Below are 22,906 nucleotides of genomic sequence, written 5' to 3'. Positions count from 1 at the left end.
TTATTTTTTTTTTTTTAAAGATTTTATTTACTTATTCGATGGAGAGAGAGACAGCCAGTGAGGGAGGGAACACAAGCAGCGGGAATGGCAGAGGGAGAAGCAGGCTCCCAGTGGAGGAGCCTGATGTGGGGCTCGATCCCAGAACCCCAGGATCACGCCCTGAGTTGAAGGCAGACTGCTCAACGACTGAGCCACCCAGGCGCCCCTGTAAGAATTATTCTTTTAAAAGGCAAGAATGCTACCTTTTAGGAAGATTTATAAGACTTGAAACACAAATTGATTTATAATTGGCTGATTATTTTACTAATAAAATGTCAAAACATTTTTCCTTAAGCATTACATTTAACTAAGATTTTCCTTATTCAAATAACAAAAGATTGATTCTTTATCCAAATGAACTTTGTTATTTCTTACCCTTCTCTTCTAAATAAAGACTTATCATAACTATCTGGAACCATATTTAACAGTAATACCTTTGTATCATGTTGACTTCAGGAGTGTGAATCATATCCATATTATAAGTTTTCTATCAGGTTGCATACGGATACATAGCAGGAGAAAATTTATGAAATAATAGAACCTCAAGCTTTAAAAAAAGAAACTCAAAGAGGTGAAGACACTATCTAATTTCTAGAGGTTCATAATAAATGCAGCGAACTTGAAAAGTGAGTAAGACTGAACAATTTTATGTTCTCAAATATAATCTCTCCACACTGTTGGGGTAGCAAGTGAAATTTGCAACTTTCTACAGTATCAGGAGATTTGTGTGAGTATACTAAAATACACACACATCACAGGCTAAAGGGAAAATCGTATTCAAGTACCAGAGAAATGTAATTACTATTTTTTTAAAAGAACCAATAGAATTTAGAAGATGCTAAGTATATACATCTATGTGCATAACACTGTAGAGGTGATTTTTAATGTTTAAAAATACCATCTCTACCTTGAAAGATCTTACAGTATTACAGGAAATCCAAGAATATATGAAAAATACAGAAAAATACTGAAAGTCAGCATCTATTTTAAGTTGAATATAATCAAATGCCAAAAATAAATTAGTCAAAGAGTTCCTCAATTAAACCAACCAGAAAAGAGCTGAAATTCCATATGAAAACCCTTAGAAAGAATTTACAGTGCTTCCCAATATCCTATGAGTAGATCGGTTCACCCTTACTTGCAAATAAAAGTAACAGGAGGTAGTGAATAGACTAAAGCTTTATCGTCTCCTTGACAAGAAAGAGAGAGCCCCCCCATCAAAAAAAAAAAAAAGCTATGAGAGTTGAATAAATATACATCAAAAACAAAAAACAAAGCATAAAAGGTATGCAAAAAACCCAAAAGACCTATTTCTCAGTAACTTAAACTCACATTTTTTCGGGCTGCATCTACTGTATAAAATGATCTCTGAACAAAATTGTTAAATATAATTTTTATACTTCCTATAAGCACAAAATCATAATATTTACAGAAGCTATTTCAAATTCTTTGAAGGAAAAGTAAATATTCCTATTTTACTCAACAAACACAATGGAGTAATGTATTATAAAAGCAGTACAGAATCAATGCTACCCCACTGAAAACTGTGTTTAAAATATTTCTATCAATATAGGTTGAAAACAAAATTCGGGATCAGGTAGGTTTAATAATATACATAATGGCAGACTCTGGAGCTAGACTGCCTGAGTTTATATGTTGGCTTGGGCACTTTACAACTGTGAACTGTGTGGACTTGAGCAAGATACTCAAACTCTCAGTTGCTCCATTCCATCATCTATAAAACAGGGATAACAACTGTACCTATCTCATAGAGTGGTAATGATTAAATAAGTTATAAAGATTGCTTGACAGCTGACAGAATGTAAATAATAAATGTTAGTTGATTAATCATTATAGTTGTTACTACTCTCAGTATTTCAAATTATTCCCAATGAAGACAAAAAGCCTGACACATTTCTCCCTTCATAGGCATCAGAAACAGAAAATCAGGATTTTAAAATACAGTCCTACCTTGCTATACCAGTTGAGACAGGGTTGTACTACATCGGGATCATCAATGCCACTAAGTTCAACATACCAGATGCTAAAGTTAAAGCTGGGTCCCCAGGATAAGAGTGGAACTTTGTGGAGAAAAGAAAGAAAAAGAAGAAAATTAACATAGTTCAAATAAAACTTCTGCACAGTAAAATCACTATTCACATCCATTTAAATTCATTCAACAAATTTTCAGAACATTTTCTATAAGCCTAACACTGTATTATTAGGTTCTGGGGCTACAGTAAAAAAAAAAAGAAAATACAATCCATGCCATCAAGGGGTTTAATTTATCAAAACACTATAAAATAAATTCAAAGTGCTCATTTATCTATCCCTCTAAAAACAGGACCAGGGCTAGATGATTTAGCAAATTTTATCAAACCCGCAAGAAACAAATAATCGTTATACAAATTAAACTGCATCAGAGGACAAAAGAGATCAAAAGTTCAATTACTTAACAAGTAGCATAACCCTGAAAAAATCAGAAGAAAAAGAATTTAAGGCTGATCTCAGCTATAAGTACAAATTCAAAAATTTTTTTAAAGTTGCGGGGCGCCTGGGTGGCTGAGTCGTTAAGCGGCTGCCTTTGGCTCAGGGCGTGTTCCCAGCGTTCTAGGATTGAGCCCCACATCAGGCTCCTCCACTAGGAGCCTGCTTCTTCCTCTCCCACTCCCCCTGCTTGTGTTCCCTCTCTCGCTGGCTGTCTCTGTCAAATTAATAAATAAAATCTTTAAAAAAATCAAGTTGCAAAAAAATTCTACCAGGTTTTCACTGTAACCAAATAGAGTTCATTCCAGGAATGGAAGGATGGTTCAATAATAGAAGCTATATTAGTGTAAATCATCATGTTAACAAAGTAAAAAATGTGTCTGATAACCTCAAGTGGTGCTAAGAGTAAATTAATAAAATTTATTTTCTATGCATTAGAAGAAAAAAAAACCTCTTAATATGTAAGAAATAGAAGACAAAAGAAAACTACATCACCTAAATTTTTTGTTAAATATCAAAAATTAAACCTAATGGAGAAACATTAAGTATTGCCACTCAAGTCAGGAACAAGACAAAGAAGCCCAATTATCTCTATTATTCAACAGTATATGGGAGATCTTAGCCAAGCAGTAAAAGAAAAAAAAATTAAGAAAAAACAGACTCACTTGAAGATGATATAGCTATCTTCATAAAAAATTCAAGAGATGCAAATGAAAAACAAAATCGTATGCAAGGTAAACATGAAAATCGGTTTTCCCTCTACCTGTAATAACCAACTAGAAAATTTAATGAAAAGTCCCCTTTAAAATGGTCACAAGAGCTTACAATATCTCAGAATAAACTTTAATACAGGCAGGATCTATTGAAGAAAATATAAAATGTTACTTAAGAATTGAATAAATGAGAGGACATACTATGTTCTTAAATGGGAAAACTCAATGTTGTAAACATGCCAGTTCCCCTCAATTTAATTATAAATTTAATGTAATCTCAATCAAAATCTTAGTGGTATATATTGAATTTTTTCTTTGTTTTAAAGATTTTACTTTTTAAGTAATCGCTATATCCAACATGGGGCTCGAGTTCCTAACCCCAAGATCAAGAGTCTCACGCTCCACCAACTGAGCCAGCCGGGTGCCCAATATTCATTTTTCTCTTTACACGTAATTGAACAAGCTGACTTTTAAAAAGGTCAATAACACAAGAATATCCAAAAGAAAAGAAACATACTAAAAGTATACAGTAATTGTAAGTTTGCTATTAGTGAGGGAAAAGGAAAGTAAATTATTGAAGCAAAGAGTGACTCCAAAAATCTAAGGGTTCAGAGGAGTTTACAGTAGGATGAAGGTTAACACTTCACTCCCGTAATGAAAGAACAGAGGAGAGGTTTTTAACATGTGATCCACTGCCTCCTGGGGATCCCTGCAACCTTTTCAGGAGGTCCCAAGTGGTCAAAACCATTTTTTCTAGTAAGACTAGGACTTTATCAGCCCCTTCCCCTTTTTAAACTGTACTGACATTTGCAATCATGGTGCAAAAGCAACGGTGAGTAAAACTTCCAGCACCTCAGTAGGACCATGAAAAGTAGTACCATGAAAATGCATCAGTATTTCTTAATACAGTAAAGACTAAGCTGAATTCCTCACCATCATATACTTGCAGTTAAAAGAAAAAAAGGACAATTCATTTAAGAATGTCGTGATGATGCAATAAAAATTTTAATAAATCCCTATCATTAAGTACACATCGTTTTAATATTCTGTGTGACACAATGGTGAGTACACATAAAGCACTTTTGCTGCATACCAAAGCATAACAGTTACCTGAAGGAAAAGAATCTATACAATTGTTTATGAGCTAAAATACCCACTTGTCCTCCCCCTCGGCCCCCACAACAGGATACAACTTCCTTTTAAAAGAAAAACTGACAAATCATCTATGATTATTTAATTTGGGGTACAGGCCAGATATTTACCTGTCATTCCAAAGAAAACAACAGTCAGTATTTGCTGCCAAGAATAAAATTAAAGCTTTCAAGGAAAAATCACAATTTTGGAAAACTGGGGCACCTGGGTAGCTCAGTAAGTTGAGCATCTGACTCTTGATTTCAGCTCAGGTCGTGATCTCATGGTCTTGGGATCGAGCCCCCTGTCGGGCTCTGAGCTCTACAGGGAGTCTGCTTGAAATTCTCTCTCCCTTTCCCTCAGCCCCTCCCCCACCCTCTCACTAATAAAAAAATAAAATAAATCTTAAAAAAAAAAATTTCAGAAAATTGGTATCCAAGGTTGCGAATTTAACTACTTCCAGGCAATTAAGACTTTTCTGATGAGACTGGTGGTGATCTATTAATATGTTTTTTTTTATATTACATAATGAAATGTTTCAACATTTAGAAGAGCTGCATAACTCAATGAACCGTATTTTCTAAATGAACAATGAATGATGTCAAAACCCCACATGGATAAAAGTGTAAGACAAGCCAACAGATTTTTTTTTTAAAGATTTATTTATTTTAGAAAGAGAGAGTGCAAGCAAGAGCGGCAGGGGCAGAGGGAGAGGGAGAGAGAATCTCAAGCAGACTCTGCACTGAGAGCGGAGCCCGACGTGGGCTTGATTCCACCAGCCTGAGACCATGACCTGATCCAAAACCAACAGTTGGACACTCAACCAACTGCACCACCCTGGCGCCCTGCCAATGGATGATAACGTAACACAAATAGGGTTCAGAATGAATAATATAACTATCTTTTAGAAACTAACACTTGTCAAGTTTTAAGTATCAAAACAGAATAGCTACCATACCTGATATCAGACCTACTGATTTCCAAGTCCACTGTTCTCTTTTAGTATATCATACTCAATGAAGAGCTAAGATGTTACTAGGTCAGATGATTTTCTATCTGTGTGAGTGAAGATACACACAGGCAGTAGCAACCAGTCATTAGGATATATGACAGACTCCTGGGATGTATAATATGGCTTTCAGTTTACATGTACAAATAACAAAACTTTCAGAAAGTTTTATACCAATGAATACTAAATTATCTTTTTTTAAAAAATTTATTTATTTATTTGAGAGAGAGAGTGAGAGAAAGAGCACAAGCTGGGGGGGGGTGGGGAGAGGCAGAGGGGGAAGCAGACTTCCTGCTGAGCAGGGAGCTCCATGCAGGGCTCAATCCCAGGAACCTGGGATCATGACCTGAGCCAAAGGAAGACGCTTAACTGACTGAGCCACCCAAGCACCCCTAAAGTAGGATTTTCAACCCAAGTCCAAAAGAACATAGTCTCTAAGTGTAACCAGACATAAGTTAGGAATTTCAAGTTCCAGGTCCATGTTCAGTAAGATTCGGAGGAAAATATCCTCCTATTATATCTTACTCAAGTCCCAGTAAAATGCTCACCTATTAAAAAACCCTTTTTAGCAATTGTGTTTTTAGCAAGATTTTGCCTGGATATTGGATGGCCCAACAGAAACATTTCTAAAATAATATTAATTGTAATTCTTAAAACCTTTCAAAGAACAATGTTGAGAAGGAAGTTACTTAGGAAGTCATCTCACAAGAATATCATATATTAAAGATGAATGAAGAGTACAGTTAATTTTTAACAGATTGAAAGGATATATACAGAATAAGCAGAGTGATGTACACCCACTTCAAATTTTACAAATGATTTTTGTGGCATTAATAACTTCAATAATGCAAATAGACATACTATGCATTATATGTCAAATCTAAATGTGAATTGCAGCTCCAAGCACATGTTCTTTGCTTTCCAATGAAAGATCCTTTGCTCCAACCTCAAATAAAGATTAGAAACTCCTTAATACAAATCCTGAAGTTAAGAGTTTGTATCCTAGGATTCAACCACCAGTTTTCTTCATTGGACACTCAGACACAGCTATGATCAGGATCAGTGCCTCTCACTCTTTTTCATAATGACATGCATAGAAAGTGGTAATATTTTTATGGCAAATATGGGTATGAGGCTGCAGGCTCCTGATACTCTAGGATCAAGGCGGGGTCAACATCTCAACACAAAAAATGCATCTGTGGCATATTCAGTGTGCTTTGGCAGTATCACTTACGAAGCTTTTATCTAGATGGCTAAAATAGCTATTAGAAGATACCAGCAATTTCAAAGTTCTGAAAGATCCTAAAAATTCAAGACTAACCACTCTGAAAGGATGCATCTATTCACTATAGAATTAGTGAGTACACAAAATACTTTGCACAGTAACTGGCACATAGTAAGTGCTCAATAAATACTAGCTATTATTATAAGTTATTACTACTGTATTAATTTTCCTCTTAATAGTACACTTTTTAAAATGTCACCTTTCCACCTGCTTTCATAAAAGGCCACCATCAGGTCACCCCTTCCAGACTTAGTACTCATTCTAGACTTCTAAATACTTCTGAGGATCCAGAATGCAGGCCAAATACAGCCAGAGCTGAAGCTTCTCCCTAAAGGCCCCACAACCATCCAGTCTGCAAAAATAAAAAAAATCCATAGAAATCCAAGTCATTCTAACAATTTATCCCATGCAGGTAAACAAATTTCTGCTAAATCACCATCAAGAGAGAGCTACACATCACTCAAGTACTTTTTCAGAATGATTTTTTTTAAAAAACATGGTGATAAACTAAAAATATTAACCCAACATAAAGGCTTTGAGTTTCACATTTTCACATTATATTATTTTCAAAGAAAATGTATCAAGAGAATGTTGAAAAGACTAGAAAGCAAGCACAGAGCAGACCACTATTAACATCTTTTAACAGAAGAAATATGAGGTTAACTAAATATTAATATCCTAAATATCAAATGAGTTAATTAGTGCCTACAATTATTTGAAAAGCTCCGATTAACATTTTGTCTGAATACCATAAAACTAACCCAGGGTTAGCCAGAAGACATCATAATGCCCTGTAATTAAAGGCTGACAGGAAGGGCCAGAAAGAGGTCCAATTTCTTGTCTTTGGGCAGCTGAACATCTAACTCATCCAGAAGAGACCGGTGTTTTATAAAATTTTAAGGAAGAAACTATGCAACTTCCCTAAACAGACATTTATTCATAGTTCTTCTAATGAATAATACTAAAGGACTGAGAACTATAGAAGCAGTAGCAGTGGGTCGTTTCCTTCAAAGCAAACCAATGACTGTAGATACTGTGCAAAAAAGCACAAAGAAGATTCTGAACATTAAAAAAAAAGAGAGAAATTTCATTTTGCATGATGAAGCAAAACAGAACTTGATTAAGCACTTTAATTTTTAATATAACCTAAATTTATTATAGGAAAATATATATTTTACTGCTTGTATAATTGAAATATGTGAACATAGAACTATTAAATCTATGCTAGGGTCAGTAGGAACTGGGTGGTCTGCATACTGGGGAAAGAAGTACTCAGTACAAAAAAAAAAAAACAAAACCAACCAAGAGTTAAACTTAGTCAAAAAATTTGCTTGTTCATAGATTCTCATAGGAAAACAGGAAACAGGTTTTTACTTACAATTATTTACTATAACAACAGAAACTAAAGTCATAAAAGAAAGTAACACACTGGATAGCCCAACTATTGTTAAAAGCAGTTTTTCCTCTATAGTAGTCTTTATTAAGACCATAGATATTCTTTTTGCCCAAGAGAATTATTTGATCCAATGAAATGAACACGCTACCTCTTGACAGGTTGGCAAAAAATGACTATGAAGTACACTGCTTGTTCCACAAGAGGAATTTTTCTCCCAAATCAAAACATGGGATTCTGGCTTTTATTAATATTCTTCAAAGGATCTGATTCACTTTAATTTTAACATAACATTTTCAGTTATACAACATAGATGCAGATTACAAATTGAAAGATTCAAGTCTTCAACTTTTCTACCTTAAAAAAAAAATCCTAAAGAAAAGCAAAATAACCCTAAAAATACTAAAGTTGAGGAGACATTACAAATACTGTCTTAAGCTAAATAAACACAAGCCTTAGGTAGTATTTTTCAAACATTACATTGCACCATATTAGTGGGCCACAAAATTAGTTTAATGAGTTTGACCAACATTTCACTAAAAAAAGAAAAAAAAAAAGAGAAGACATAGAAAAGCAGAATGGGGGGAGGGGTAAAAAAAGAAAAACAGAAAACCATAATATACTGCCTTAAGAAATTCATCAGTATTTAGTTTTAGAATATTATAACTTTACAATAACTTGATAAACCTTCCATAAAACAATCAAAGCTGAACTAAGTCACTTATCTCATTAAACCTTCTAAGAAAACTTTCAAATGAAAAAATATTTGGAAGAGGTTCCACTTGAAATAATCGTCACTTAGTTACAGATTTATAAAGCAGGGAACAGAAAGCTTTTGCTGCAAAGGGCCAAACAGTAAACACTTGTCTCTTGCAACTAACTTTGTAGAGCAAATGCAAGACAGACATTACAACCAGTTAATAACCAGTGTGGCAGTGTTCCCATAAAATCTTATTTTAAAAAACAGGAGTTCTGAAGGCTTCAGCCCATAGGGTGTAGTTTGCTAACTGATGGTATAAAAAATTTATTTCTATTTCAGAATGCTAAAAACCTTACCTATTTTAATGAATCGACAAGGGAACATCTGTTCATCAATTTTATGCTTCAAGGTGAATGTTTCTTTGTTATAATCATTCTTTAAGCCACTGTAAAAAACAATAGGTTATCAAATCTGACTTTATAATTTAGTAAACACACGAAAACACAAATCATACTCAGATCTTAAAGTTAAACAGAATTCATGACGAGGAAAATGTAAAGAAGTAGTCGAAGGGACGCCTAGGTGGTTCAGTTGGTTAAGCGTCTGCCTTCGGCTCAGGTCATGATCCCAGGGTCCTGGGATCGAGTTCTGTATTGGGCTCCTTGTTCAGTGGGGAGCCTGCTTCTCCCTCTGCCTGCCACTCCCTCTGCTTGTGCGCATGCTCTCTCTCTCTCTCTGATAAATAAATAATTAATTAATTAAAAAATCTTAAAAAAAAAAAAGTAGTCAAACATGAGAATATAGGTCAAAACTTACACCTTCACATCAACTGCATTATAACTGTGTTCTCTTACTTACATGAGGGCTAATGAAAAATGTTCAGTGTCAATTAAAGGATGTGGCTACAGTGCATGGAAATTTTGTGTGACAGGACCTAGTGTCCTTAGTGTATAACTGAATATAACATAAAACACATAAACAGTAAGAAAAAAATTAAAAATAATTCACGTCCATATCTGACAACTTAGAGCCAAATATTTGAGTCTGTGAATTAAATTTTTAAAAATTCTGATGAAGATGTTAATAATGTCCTTTTATAGTTCAATAAACTTTCAAAGACACTCTTACTCCATTGGTTTACTAGCACCCACTTCAGCCTAAATAAAAATAAAACCTTATTACCTCTCTACATTAACAGCTAGGATTTAAACACAAGTATTTATGGGAAAATCAGTTACCTTCAGGTTGCCTTATGTCCTAAAATACTTTCATAACTTAAATTAAATGCAGTATAGATGTAAATATAGATATTTACTTATATCAAATACTGTGCTAATGGGACATATTATATCACAAATATATTCTAAAACACCATGGCTTTATCTGTCCATTCTACTGGCTCTCTGATTTTTCACCATCTAGGGCGCAAATTAACACTTTCATTCCTCATGGTCTATGTCTTTAAAACTCAAATTTACTAAGCTCCTTCCAAGTGGCAGCTCTGTGGTAGATATAGTCACATAAGTCTCCAATTTATACTAAATTCCCAAAATACTGTTTCTGGTTAGGGCAATCAATCTTAATGTTTTCGATAGAGTCTGAATATATATTTTTTAGGATTTTATTTATTTGTCAGAAAAAGAGAGAGACGGAGCACAAGCAGGGGGAGCGGCAGGCAGAGGGAGAAGTAGGCTCCCCAATGGGCAAGGAGCCTGATGCAGAACTCGATCCCAGGACCCTGGGATCATGACCTGAGCGGAAGGCAGACACTTAACTGACTTGAGTCACCCAGGCCTCCCTAGAGTCTATATTTTTATAGCAAAGATTTTTAATAAAGCTGAAAATATTTCTGAGGTCATTTACAGTTCAAAACTAAGACTGAAAAGTAAGTAGGGGAAAAAAAAAAACCCAAGCTTTATTTTCTTCTTTAGTAACAATATTTAGTAGTGGCTGGTGGTTAAAAAAAACAAGGCTACCTCAAGCCACAATTTTAAAATAAGGCACTAGAAATACAATAGTAGAAATATTCTTTTCTCCCTTGAAAGAAAGATCAAACCATGCAGATTTAGCCACAAAGAGATAAAACTAAGACTGTAGCTTGTACAGAAGACAACTCGTTCTTCCCCATAATCATAACTCACCTGGATAACAGCTCTGTCATATTTTCTTCATTCATTCCACCAAAGACTTTAAATTTCTTCAAATTGCAGACATGAGTTTTCTCATATTTTCCAAATGTGATGTTCTGGACTATAGCAGGCCTTTCAAGTTTCAGAATCAAGTACTAAAAAAAGAAACAACCAAATTATATCCTCCTTTGTTTAGAATAAATAGTTAAACAACTTTAAAAGTTACAACTTTGGACAACTAGCTGAAGAATGCATAAGATCTATCCTATCCATCCTACACTGGTAGACCTGTGTTTTTAATGCTAAAGAACAGTATGACACAGCCCTGTATAGGCTGCCATACCATCACCACTCCTTCCCAACAAACTACATCATCCTGAACTGTAGATGAAGGGGGAGAAAAGGACGAGTAAGATAACTTCTAATGGCAGTAACAGATATTCAATAACAGATATAAACAGACTATGAATTACCAAATAAAACAAGATTAGATTGCAAAAGTAGCAATCACATATTCTCATCAACCACATCCTGATAGCAAATTCAATGTTCAAAATCAGTGATAAAATTTTAAACTTAAAAACAAACTTAGGAGATTTACTAACCAGCCCTACCAATTTTATAAATTAAAAAATCTTGACCTACTATAGATACATCTAATGCAGCTCAAGATTTCCTGTTACACACTGGATAAAATGGGGTCAGTTAATTACGGAACACATTTTACATTATGTAGACGGTTTGAATTATAAAAATCAAGACAGAAATTACTACTGCTTGAGCCTACGGAAAAGAAGCTATTCAGAAAAATGATTCAGATGTTTTGTTGTAGTGGATTCATGCTAAAATGGGTAATACAGGTGACAAATGCAGGATAAAAATAAAATTGGTGGCTGGTCCTACTTCATAACATGCAGAGAAAACTATCCCAAGATGGATCAAAACTGATCCAAAATCTATCCTTTAGGATCAAAGACCCACATGTAAGAGCGAAAACTCTGAGATAAAAATAGAGGTAAATATGAGACTCTAGATTTGGCAATGATTTCCTAGATATGACATCAAAACCTAAAATAAATTATACTTCATCAAAATTAAAACTTGTGTACATCAAAGGATACTATCAAGAAAGTGAAAATATAACCTATTGAATGGGAGAAAATATGTGCAAATAATAAACCTAATAAGGGTTTAGTATCCAGAAAATATAAAAAATTCTTACAACTAAACAACAAAAAAGACAAGCTAATTTAAAAACAGCAAAAGACCTCAACACTCCTCTCCCCAAGATAAACAAATGGTCAACAGGCACAGGAAAAGATATATCACTAATCATCAGGGAAATGCAAATCAAAATCACAATGAAATATAACTTCACACCTGCACTAGGAGGGCTATAATGAAAAACAAACAAAATAAGTGTTGACAAGGATGTAGAGAAACTGGAACTCTCTAAGACATTGCTGGTAGGAATGAAAATGGTACAGATGATGTAGAACATTGTTTGGCAGTTCCTCAAAAAGTTAAACATAGAATTACTACATGACCCAAAAGTTCTATTCCTACATATATACTCACAAAGTGAAAAAAGGTATTCAAACAAACACCTGTAAACAAATGTTCAGAGCAGTGCTACTCACAATGGCCAAAAGGTAGAAACAATCCAAATGTCCATCAACTAACAAATGGAAGAACAAAATGAAGTAATTCTATAAAATGGAATACTATTCAGCCATAAAAAGGAATGGAGTACTGACAAATGGTATGACGTGGACAAACCTCAAAAACATGCTAAGTGAAAGAAGTCAGACATAACAGGTCATGCATTGTATGATTCCATTTATACGAAATAACCAAAACAGGTAAATCCAAAGAGGTAGAAAGCAGATTAGTAATTGCCAGAAGCTGTGTTAAGGGGAAAAGGAGAGACTACTTAATGGGTACCATAGGTCCTTACGGAATGATTAAAAATATTTTGGAACTAGATAGATAGTTGCGCAACACCGTGAATGTATCAAATGCCACTGACTTGCACATTTTAAAATGGTCAATTTTATGTTATGTGACTTTTTCCTCAATAAAAGAATGAAGCTGATGTTGACATGAAAAATGATGACGATGATGATGATGATAAAATCAAAGTGAATATTTTGTGAGCACTAACTCCCTTGTCTGGCTCACTGCCTGGATTTTTATATGCATTCTCTCACTTTAGTAGGAGTAAGAAATAGGAGTAGTATTTTAATAATAATTATCCTCTTTATCCTTATCACACAGATGAAAAAATTTTGGCTTAGAATTCTAGGCTAATTAACTTGGCCATTGTTACAACGCTAATCAATGGCAGATGTGACACTAAAAACCAGTCAGTCTGACTGACTGATACTGTTGGTTGGCTGACCCAACCACCATTTTCGACCCAATTCTTCCTAGCCACCTTCCAGCCAAAGGACAAAATGCTGAGCTGTAAGCAGAGGAAGTTCTGCTCTCCAAAACAATATGCTACCTCTATTTGAACAGTAGCAACTGCCACAACCACTGTGTAACCATGAAGAAAAAAAAATCAAGAGAATCTCAGAGATAGCCAACTATAAGCCACTCAGCTTTCAGGAGAAACTGCCTAGCTGTAGTTTTCTTGGGGAGGAGGCAGGGGGCAGGAGGGACCAGATTTGTTTAACCCACCATCCTAGGAACTTCTGTTATTTAAAGTTAAAAGCATCCCTGCTGATTACTGACCCCAGAGCCAAGGCTTTAACCACTGCACCATAACAACTGTTTAGGTTTATATACTGTTTACATCTTAAGTAGCAATTAAAATTTCTTTATTATCAAAACTGCCATAGAAAAATTAAGATTGCTATTCTTTAGTCACTGATCCTTTTTATCTATATCAAAGTATGGTATGATAATATGATTTTTGGGAATTCGAAGTTTCTTAGGAATACAACCGTAAGTTAGAGAACAGACTGCACAGGTAAGCAAGGGAGTATTCACATCTCTTTCTCATTAATCCACACTCCCCCTCCTTCCTTTCTCCTCCTTTCTCTAGTTATCCTTTAAAGTCTCAGTTTAGAAGTCAGCCTCCCCATGGGGCGCCTGGGTGGCTTAGTCCTTAAGCGTCTGTCTTCGGCTCAGGGCATGATCCTGGAGTCCTGGGATCGAGCCCCGAATCAGGCTCCCTGCTCTGCTGGGAGTCTGCTTCTTCCTCTCCCACTCCCCCTGCTTGTGTTCCCTCTCTCGATGGCTGTCTTTCTCTGTGTCAAATAAATAAAATCTTAAGGAAAAAAAAAAAAAGAAGTCAGCCTCCCCTAACAACTGGTTAGGTACAGTGTTATAACTAATAAAAATGGGTTTTGTTTTTTTTTTTTTTAAATTTTATTTAGTTATTCGACAGAGATAGAGACAGCCAGCGAGAGAGGGAACACAAACACGGGGAGTGGGAGAGGAAGAAAGGCTCACAGCAGAAGAGCCTGATGTGGGGCTCGATCCCACAATGCCGGGACCATGCCCTGAGCCGAAGGCAGACGCCCAACCGCTGTGCCACCCAGGCGCCCCTAAAAATGGGTTTTTATACAATCTGATGTGCACCACCATCATCCTATATACAATACCCCTAAGTCCAATAGGAAGTATTTATTGCATATATATAATTTTATTAATAACCAAGTAGAATTTTTGTTATTAAAAAGTTACATAAGGGGGCACCTGGGTGGCTCAGTCAGTTGAGCATCCAACTCTTGATTTTGGCTCAGGTCATGATCTCGGGGGTCGTGAGATCGACCCTGCAGCAGGATCCCCACTGAGTATGGGGACTGCTTAAGATTCTCTCCCTCTCCCTTTCCTTCTGCCTCCCCCCACCCCACTCGTGTGCATTCTCTCTGTTATTAAAAAAAAGAAAAAGTTACACAAGTAAAATGTAAACTCTCTAATCTGAAGCAAAATACCATGATCTGATAGAAACACACCTCAGGGAAAAATTTTAATGTTTGGGATGCCTGGCTGGCTCACTGGTAAACATGTGACTCTTAATCTCAGGGTCTTGAGTTACAAGCCCCAAGTTGGGCGTGAAGCCTACTTTTAAAAAAATTAAAATGTCCTGGGAAACCAGTTAATTAAGTTTGATACACTCATGCAATAAAATATTTAAAAAATTTTAATGTTTAATCACATTTTGACTTTATTCATAAATTTGATTTCCATTTTTCTAACTCTTGAGCATAAATGCTGAGTAGTGCTACTATTAAACAGTGTTTCTCGTAATTAAATAGGTTTTCATTATTTTTAATTTAGAGAAATAACTGCTGTAGATATAGTAATAAAAGCTAAAAAAAATAAAGTTCATTAAGAACCAAAATTTTAGAAATACTATTTTAGAATCTATCATAGCGGGTCAAGGGCAGGCTGCCCCAAGATGGGCCACTTTGGCATAAAGATATTTTGAGTTAAAAGTAAACAAAACCCAGCAGATGCAGGAAAAGCTCTCTGCCTCTTCCTAAACTGCTAAGCTGGGGAAAAGAGCCAGTACCAGGAAAAGAGCTATTAAGAGAGGCTCCCCTTTACCTAAAAAACTTAACTGCAGAACTCAAAACCTTGTTTTTCCAAACATCTCCTTTCACCTCCTCACTAATGAACTTTCTCCCCTTTGTATCCTTAGAACGTACCCCTCGCCTTAGCTCATGTAAGCTTTGTGTTGGCTCACTGTCTTTGGAATTTCATGTCTGCATGGACTCCCCATATGTACACCTGTTAAATCTGATTTTCTCCTGTTAATCTGTCTCATGGTAATTTGATTCTACGTCCAGCTAGAAGGAACGCCGTGGAGAGGAAGGTTTTCCTCCCTGACACTATATATCAACCTCTGAATTTTAACAATGTAAGTATGAATATTAATTTTAAAATACAATATAATGCATCACAATCTCTTTTCCAAAGGGGGGAGGTACCACAGAAAATCAAAGAACTATCACAGTGGTTTGTTAATTCAGCCACAGAATTAAACAAGCAATGAAAAAAAAATTTTCTTGTTCAAAACTTGCTCACAATTTCAGTCTTGAGATATTTTCTTCAATGTGAGAAAGGTGATTTTAAAAATCCTTTTTAATCATATAAATAATTACAATTTATAAGAAATAGGTTGATAAAAAAAGGAAGAAAATGGGACAGGGAAGCTAGTGGTAGTAGGACTTACTCTAGAGCTTTAGATGGGTTTAGCAATGAAAGTGCTTCGAGGGTGCTTAAAGGATGAAACAGTATATTATTAGTTTCCTCAAACTGCCATAACAAATTATCACAAACTTGGTGATTTAAAACAACAGAAATGTATTCTCTCACAGTTTGGGAGCCCAGAAGCCCGAAATCAAGGTGTTGGTAGGACCATTTCCCTCTGAAAGTTCTAGGAGAGGATCCTTCTTTTCCTGTTCCAGTATCTAGTGGCGCCTGGTATTCTTGGCTTGTGGCAGTGTAACTCCAATCTGCCTCCATGTTCACGTGGCCTTCTTCCTGGTATCTTTCTGTGTTGAACAAAGATACTCCTCATTGGGTTTAGGGCCTAAGTTTAAGCCAGGATGATCTCACCTTGAGATCTTTAAATTAATTACATCTGCTAAGACCTTAAGGTCACATTTTGGGATTCCATATATCTTCACAGGGGGCTCACTACTCAATCTACTACACAAAACCAGCAAGGTCAAATGGTATGTGTTGAGACCGAAGAGGTAGGCAGTCACCAGGGCATTCTATGCCATTATAAGGGGTCTGAATTATAAATACAATGGGATCTATTAAACACAATGGAAAGCCAAGATCTGATCAACATTTAACGCACGCGCACATACACACACACNTCTGAATTATAAATACAATGGGATCTATTAAACACAATGGAAAGCCAAGATCTGATCAACATTTAACGCACGCGCACATATACACACACACACACACACACACACACACAATATGCTTTGTGGAGAATAAATCAGAGGAACTGACAGACCAGTTAGATGTTGTTACAGTAATTCAAGCAGGAGATGAGATGAAGACTTAGACTAGACTGGTGTGGAGATGAAGAGGGTTAGACAGCTCTGACATACTTTGGAGACAGAATAAATGGAATTTAGTGATAGCTGGATGTAGGAAGGGGAGGGAGGTATCAAGGATGATGATTTAGCTTCTAACTCGAGTAACGGGGTAATTGGGAATATCATTTAATTGAAAGGACTGGCAAAGAAAGAGGTAGCATGGAAATAAGACTAGAAAAGTCCAGATCCATGTAAGCTATGTAATAAATAACCTCAGTGTCTGAAAACAACATTTATGTGATTTATGAGGTCTTAAGATTCTGTGAGTTCAATGGACAGTTCTTCCAATGGTAGCTCCTAAACTCAATCATGTTGCTGCATCAGCTGGTAGACTGGCTGGAGAAATAGGCTTAGTAGGGATGGAAATGAGGAAGCTGAACTTTGCTGGGACAATTGAGCCTCTCCATGTAGGACTGTATCCTCAAGGAGGTCTGGTGGGCTTTCTTCAGAGCATTGTGCTCTCAGAGTTCCAAGAGATAGCAGAGCTATAAAACCTCCTGAGGCCTTGCTCAGAAGCCGCAATAACATTTTTATAGAATTTCCTGGTAGTGAAAGCAAATCACAAGGCCAGTCAGTCAGGATTTGTAAGGTAGAGGAACAGACTGCCCATCTTGCTGGAAAAGAGCTATAACATCCAACCAGATTATGAAATTTGGACTATATTTCACGTAGTGAAACACAATAGATATTAAGGTGTGGAGTAACGATAACAAAATCAACACCCATTCAGGATTAGAAACCCTCAGAAAACTATACAAAAAAGGCAACTTTCTCAACTGAGAGAAGACATCTACAAAATATCTACAGCCAGCATCATACTTAATAAAGATTCCCCCCAATATTAGGAGAAAGAAAGTTGGAGCCAGGGGGGAGTAATACAGAAGATGAGAAGATATTTGCAAATCAAATATCTGATAAATTACTTATAAACGAGACATTAAAAAAACTTAAGATTCAACAGTAAGAAAACAACCAAATTTTTAAATGGACAAAGCTTTGAATAACCACTTCATCAAAGAACATTTAAGGAAGGCACAACAGGCATATGAGAAGATGGTCAACATCACTAATCATTTTTAAGATGCAAATTAGAACCACAAACACTCGTACATTACTTTTCATTGTATCTTTATTTGTAATAGCCAAAAACTAGAAACAAACTAATGTCCATCAACAGGTAACTGGATACACAAACTGATATGTAAGATACAAGAGAATTCAGCTAGGCAACAAAAATGGATAAATTATTGACACGAACAATACAGATGAATTTCAAGATATCTTTGAGTGAAATCAGACCAAAAAAAATATATACTATATTTTTCCATTTACATAAAATCCTAGAGAATGTAAATGAATCAATAGTGAAAGAACAGATCAGTAGATACCTAGAGATAGGGATGGAGATAAGTGAGACAAATTAAAAGGAGATATAAGAAACTTCTGGGAGAGTAGATATGTCTAATATTTTAAGTGTGGTGGTATTTTTAAGGGTATATGGATGAAAAATTTTCAAACTGTACACTAAAAATGTCAAGTTTATTGTATACCAATTATACCTTAATAGCTATTTAAAAAATTACAAAAGTTAGTATTAAGAAAATGAATAAGGGGGGGGCCTGGGTGGCACAGCGGTTAAGCGTCTGCCTTCGGCTCAGGGCGTGATCCCGGCGTCATGAGATCGAGCCCCACATCAGGCTCCTCCACTATGAGCCTGCTTTCTTCCTCTCCCACTCCCCCTGCTTGTGTTCCCTCTCTCACTGGCTGTCTCTGTCTCTGTCACATAAATAAATAAAATCTTTAAAAAAAAATAAGAAAGAAAATGAATAAGGGGTGCCTAGGTGGCTTAGTCAGTTAAGCGTCCAACTCTTGGTTTTGGCTCAGGTCATGATCTCGTGTGCTCAGTGCTCAGAAGGAGTCTACTTGAATATTCCCTCTCCCCCTGCCCCTCCCCTCACCTGCGCTCCCATGTGCATGCTCTCTCTCTCTCTAAAATAAATAAATAAATCTTTAAAAAAAATGAATAAGCAAGCCACAGACTTAGAGATTATATTTGCAATACATAATTAAGAATTTATATCGAGAAAAAATATAAGCAATTCCTACAACTCAGTAATAAAAAAAGCAAACAACTCCATTTTTTTAAAAGGAGTAAAGAATTCACAGGAAAGATAAATGAATAGCCAATAAGTAAACGGAAAAAAGTTCTTAAATCATTAGTCATCAAAGAATTATAAATTAAAACCACTCCACACCAACAATAATCACTAAAATTAAAATGTGTGTCAATGCCAAATGTTGGTGAGTCTGTGAAGCAACTGGCAGTCTGATAATTTCATAGGAAGTAATATATCTCTACCTTAAAATGCAGTAATTCTACCTCTAGATATATACCCAAAAGAATAAGTAGTAAAATCTTCTAAAAGAATTCATATATAAGCTTTATTTATAATCACCAAAAACTGAAACAATGCAATGTTCATAAACACAAGAATGGGTAAACAAATTATGGTATAGGGTGCCTGGGTGACTCAGTCAGTTGAGCATCCAACTCCTGATTTCAGCTTAAGTCATGATCTCATGGTTCCTGAGCTCAAGACCTATGTTGGACTCCATGTTCAGCAGGAGTATCCTTGGATATTCTCTCTCTCCCTCTGCCCCTTCCCCCACTCTTGCTCTCTCTAAAAAAATAAATAAATCTTAAAAAAAAAAAAAAAGATGATGCTATATACATAGAACAGTATTCTGTAATGAAAAGAACGTGACGCATACAACAGCATGAATAAACATGAAAAACTTTCTGAGCATACAAAGCCATATATAAGAGTATATATATATATATATATATATATATATATATATGCACATATATATGCTCTATGGCTCAGTTTATATTAAGTTTTAGAACTGGCAAAAACTAATCTATGCCAAAAGAATCTGAACAGTGATTGCCTCTGAGTGGAGGGTAGGAGAGATAGGGATTCACTGGTAAGAGACAGAAAGGATCTTTTTGAGGGGATAGAAACATTTTATATCTTGATAGAGGTGTGAATTATATTTATGTGTGCATTTTTCAAAATGAATACTGTATACTTAAGGTCCATGTAAATTATATTAATTAAAAATGTATTATATAATGTAAATAATGCTCCTTTTATAAACTTGGACAAAATACCATTAAGACACTTTATAAATTTACTGGTATACTAGTTGTATGCTAGAAATTATACTGAAATGCATATATTTTCTTATATTTCCTTCCTCACTTGGCACATATTCTGATAATATTCTTGCTATGATTCATCAGAGAAAGAATAACCTGAATATACTACGTAAACGAAAGCATACACCTAGCCACCTACCACACACACACCAACTGTATTAAATAATCACTTAAGTTTCTCTGACCTGCTCAGATTATACAAAAAGAAGAATATTTGTTGTTAGTCAAACAATTTTAACTGCCTTCTCTGGCCCCAGAAAGCAAAGGATATTACCTAAAATCATACTTTCACTTAAACTACCTCAGAAGGAGCTTATAATTTTAGTAAAAGTTATGATCTAATCTTTCTTAAAGCAATTATCAAGACGTGTTAATTACTAAATGTACATTTTAACCAACACTAGGATATTAGCCAGTCACCTTGAAAAACAGGTTTTCCAGGCAGTATAAGTAACTCTGATAAAACATTCTGAAGAGGGAAAAGGGTGCAATTACTATCTTAAAGTATTTATGGGGTTTTCATTCATGCTATATTTACTTTTACCAGCACAGATGATTCCAAATTAAAAGCAATGTTTCCTCATTAGGTCTCAAAATGAAAATGGCTTTATTTTAAACTTAAGAACAGATTTTAAAAGTATAAGAATGAAATTTAAAAGAAATTAAAAATCCACCATCCTGATATAACCACCACCATCATTTTGGTAATAATTCAGTTTCACACTCTATGCACACACTCACACAGACACATTCTTTACATAAGCGGAATATCATATATGCTGTTTTTAGCGGGCCTAACTTTTAAAGTAATTGTTTTGTTTTCTCTTTTTCCTCCCTCATCTCTTCTTCTCACCAATGCTAACAATTAGACGTGTGTCCTTTCATATCTTTATCTAGACTCATAGCATCAAATACAAATATACATACATAACCACATACATACATACATACATACTGGTGAGAGAGAGTCATCATTCGGGTAACATCAGTAGGATCTTATGGTAGATGCTTCTCTGCACCATGCTTTTCTTCCTTTATGGTGGAAATCCCTCCAAGTTAACTGATATAAAGCCAGTTCATTTTATTTAAATGGCTAACAATATCCCATGAAAAATGTATTCTAGCATTCCTCTATAAATAGGTATTCTTTATCTCCCCAGAATTACATTACTTAAGAATTACTGTATTAAATACTTGTGTACATCTAACATACTCATCCTTTTATTTCTAAGAGGCAGAGTCCTGGCAAGGACTGAACTGAGTAGGACAAATGTACTCTCCATATCGATGGCCCTTGTCAGATATTATTCAAAAAGACTGTAATAATTCAGATTTTCAATATCAGATTTCAGAATATATAGACACCCTTCTTCCCAAATCCCTGCAGCAATGACTGTTATTATTCTTTGAAGTGTCTCTACAAGTTAGACGTTTTAAACAATCTATTGGCTGAAAAAGAAAAAAACTATAAAAACTTGATATGATATGGAAAGGAAATATCTGAAGGTATGGAATACCTGAGTGCACAAAGGCAAACTGGGGGGGAAGTACATGCTCACAGAAAGAAGGGGAGACAAAAAGCTGTGAAGTAGGTCCTCGCTCCCAAGCTTTTCGTATGGGGCTAAGTACACTCATAGAGTAGACACAGCAGCAGCAGCAGCAGGAAAGTAAAGTTGGGGAACCATGAAAGTTGAAGACAGTTGGGTATATTAGGGTTCTCCAGAGAAAAAGAACAGAAATAGGATATATAGAAAAATATATATGAGATTTATTATGGAAATTGGCTCACATAATTATGGAGGCAGAGAAATCCCACGATATGCAATCTACAAACTGGAGAACGAGAAAAGTGAATCCTCCAACCCCAGGCAAGCCTTGAGATAACTGCAGTCTGGCTGACACCTTGACTGCAACCTCAAAGAGACCCTGAGCTAGAACCACCCAGCTAAGCCACTCTCAGATCCCTGACAGTGTGAAATAATAAATGCTTGTTTTTAGCTGCTAAGTTTGGGGTAATTTATTACACAGCAATAGATAATACAGCATCCAAGGCCAAAATAAATATTAACAGTTCCATTTATTAAGTAGTTAGGTCCAAACAACTTAATAAGTATTTATGTACTGACAACTCAGTAGCCATCTGAAAAAAACAGATATAAATTAAAAGAAAAATATTTGTATTTCATTCCTAGATAAATTATTTACTAATGTGATACGTGTGCCTGCCTGCTGGACACTGCACGACTCAAACATTTGAATTATACTGGAATCTAATTCCTAATCACATTGATTTTCTACATAATACTTGTTTGTTTGTTTTTTTTAATCACAGCAAACACAAAATTCCCAGCTTTGCCATGACACCACTGAAAGGGAAATACAGAAATTAGTAAAACAAAATGCTACTTTTTCAAGGATCTTAAAATCTAATGAGGAAAACACACACTAACAACTAACATGAAAAATGAAAGGAGTCCTATGATTCTATGATGGATACAAAACAAGTATTTCTGCTATCAAAAAAAAAAAAAAGATTTGATGTTAACTAGTGATAGAATAATACTTCCATTTACCCACCACCTTCAGAAAAAGACTTCCAGATCATACAAAATACACAATTTAGATATCTAGAAATAAAACTTAAGAGTACATGGTAACCCTAAAACCTTATTTTTAAGTATGAAAAAACACAATTCTATTCTAGAAAGGTGAACTCTCTG

General features: G+C 35.3%; 1 protein-coding gene across 4 annotated transcripts in view; it reads right to left on the bottom strand.

Annotated features, from left to right (window-relative positions):
* The window catches only part of MKLN1 (muskelin 1), a 317,754-nt gene that overhangs the window by 93,689 nt on the left and 201,159 nt on the right, over positions 1-22,906 (bottom strand). For 3 of the 4 annotated variants that reach the window (XM_011230476.3, XM_034660164.1, XM_002913443.4), the window contains 3 exons: positions 10,899-11,041; positions 9,114-9,202; positions 2,011-2,120 (listed from right to left, as the gene is read on the bottom strand). In XM_011230476.3, coding sequence (XP_011228778.1) covers positions 2,011-2,120; positions 9,114-9,202; positions 10,899-11,041 — 342 coding nt within the window. Of the gene's footprint in view, positions 1-2,010; positions 2,121-9,113; positions 9,203-10,898; positions 11,042-22,906 lie in introns of those variants that run through there. The other variant, XM_034660178.1, reaches the window with a different exon arrangement.

The sequence above is a fragment of the Ailuropoda melanoleuca genome, chromosome 1 (assembly GCF_002007445.2).
Source record: "Ailuropoda melanoleuca isolate Jingjing chromosome 1, ASM200744v2, whole genome shotgun sequence".
Classification (NCBI taxonomy): domain Eukaryota; kingdom Metazoa; phylum Chordata; class Mammalia; order Carnivora; family Ursidae; genus Ailuropoda; species Ailuropoda melanoleuca.
Note: the sequence above shows the minus strand (reverse complement) of the source record. Positions and strands in the feature narration are given on the sequence as shown.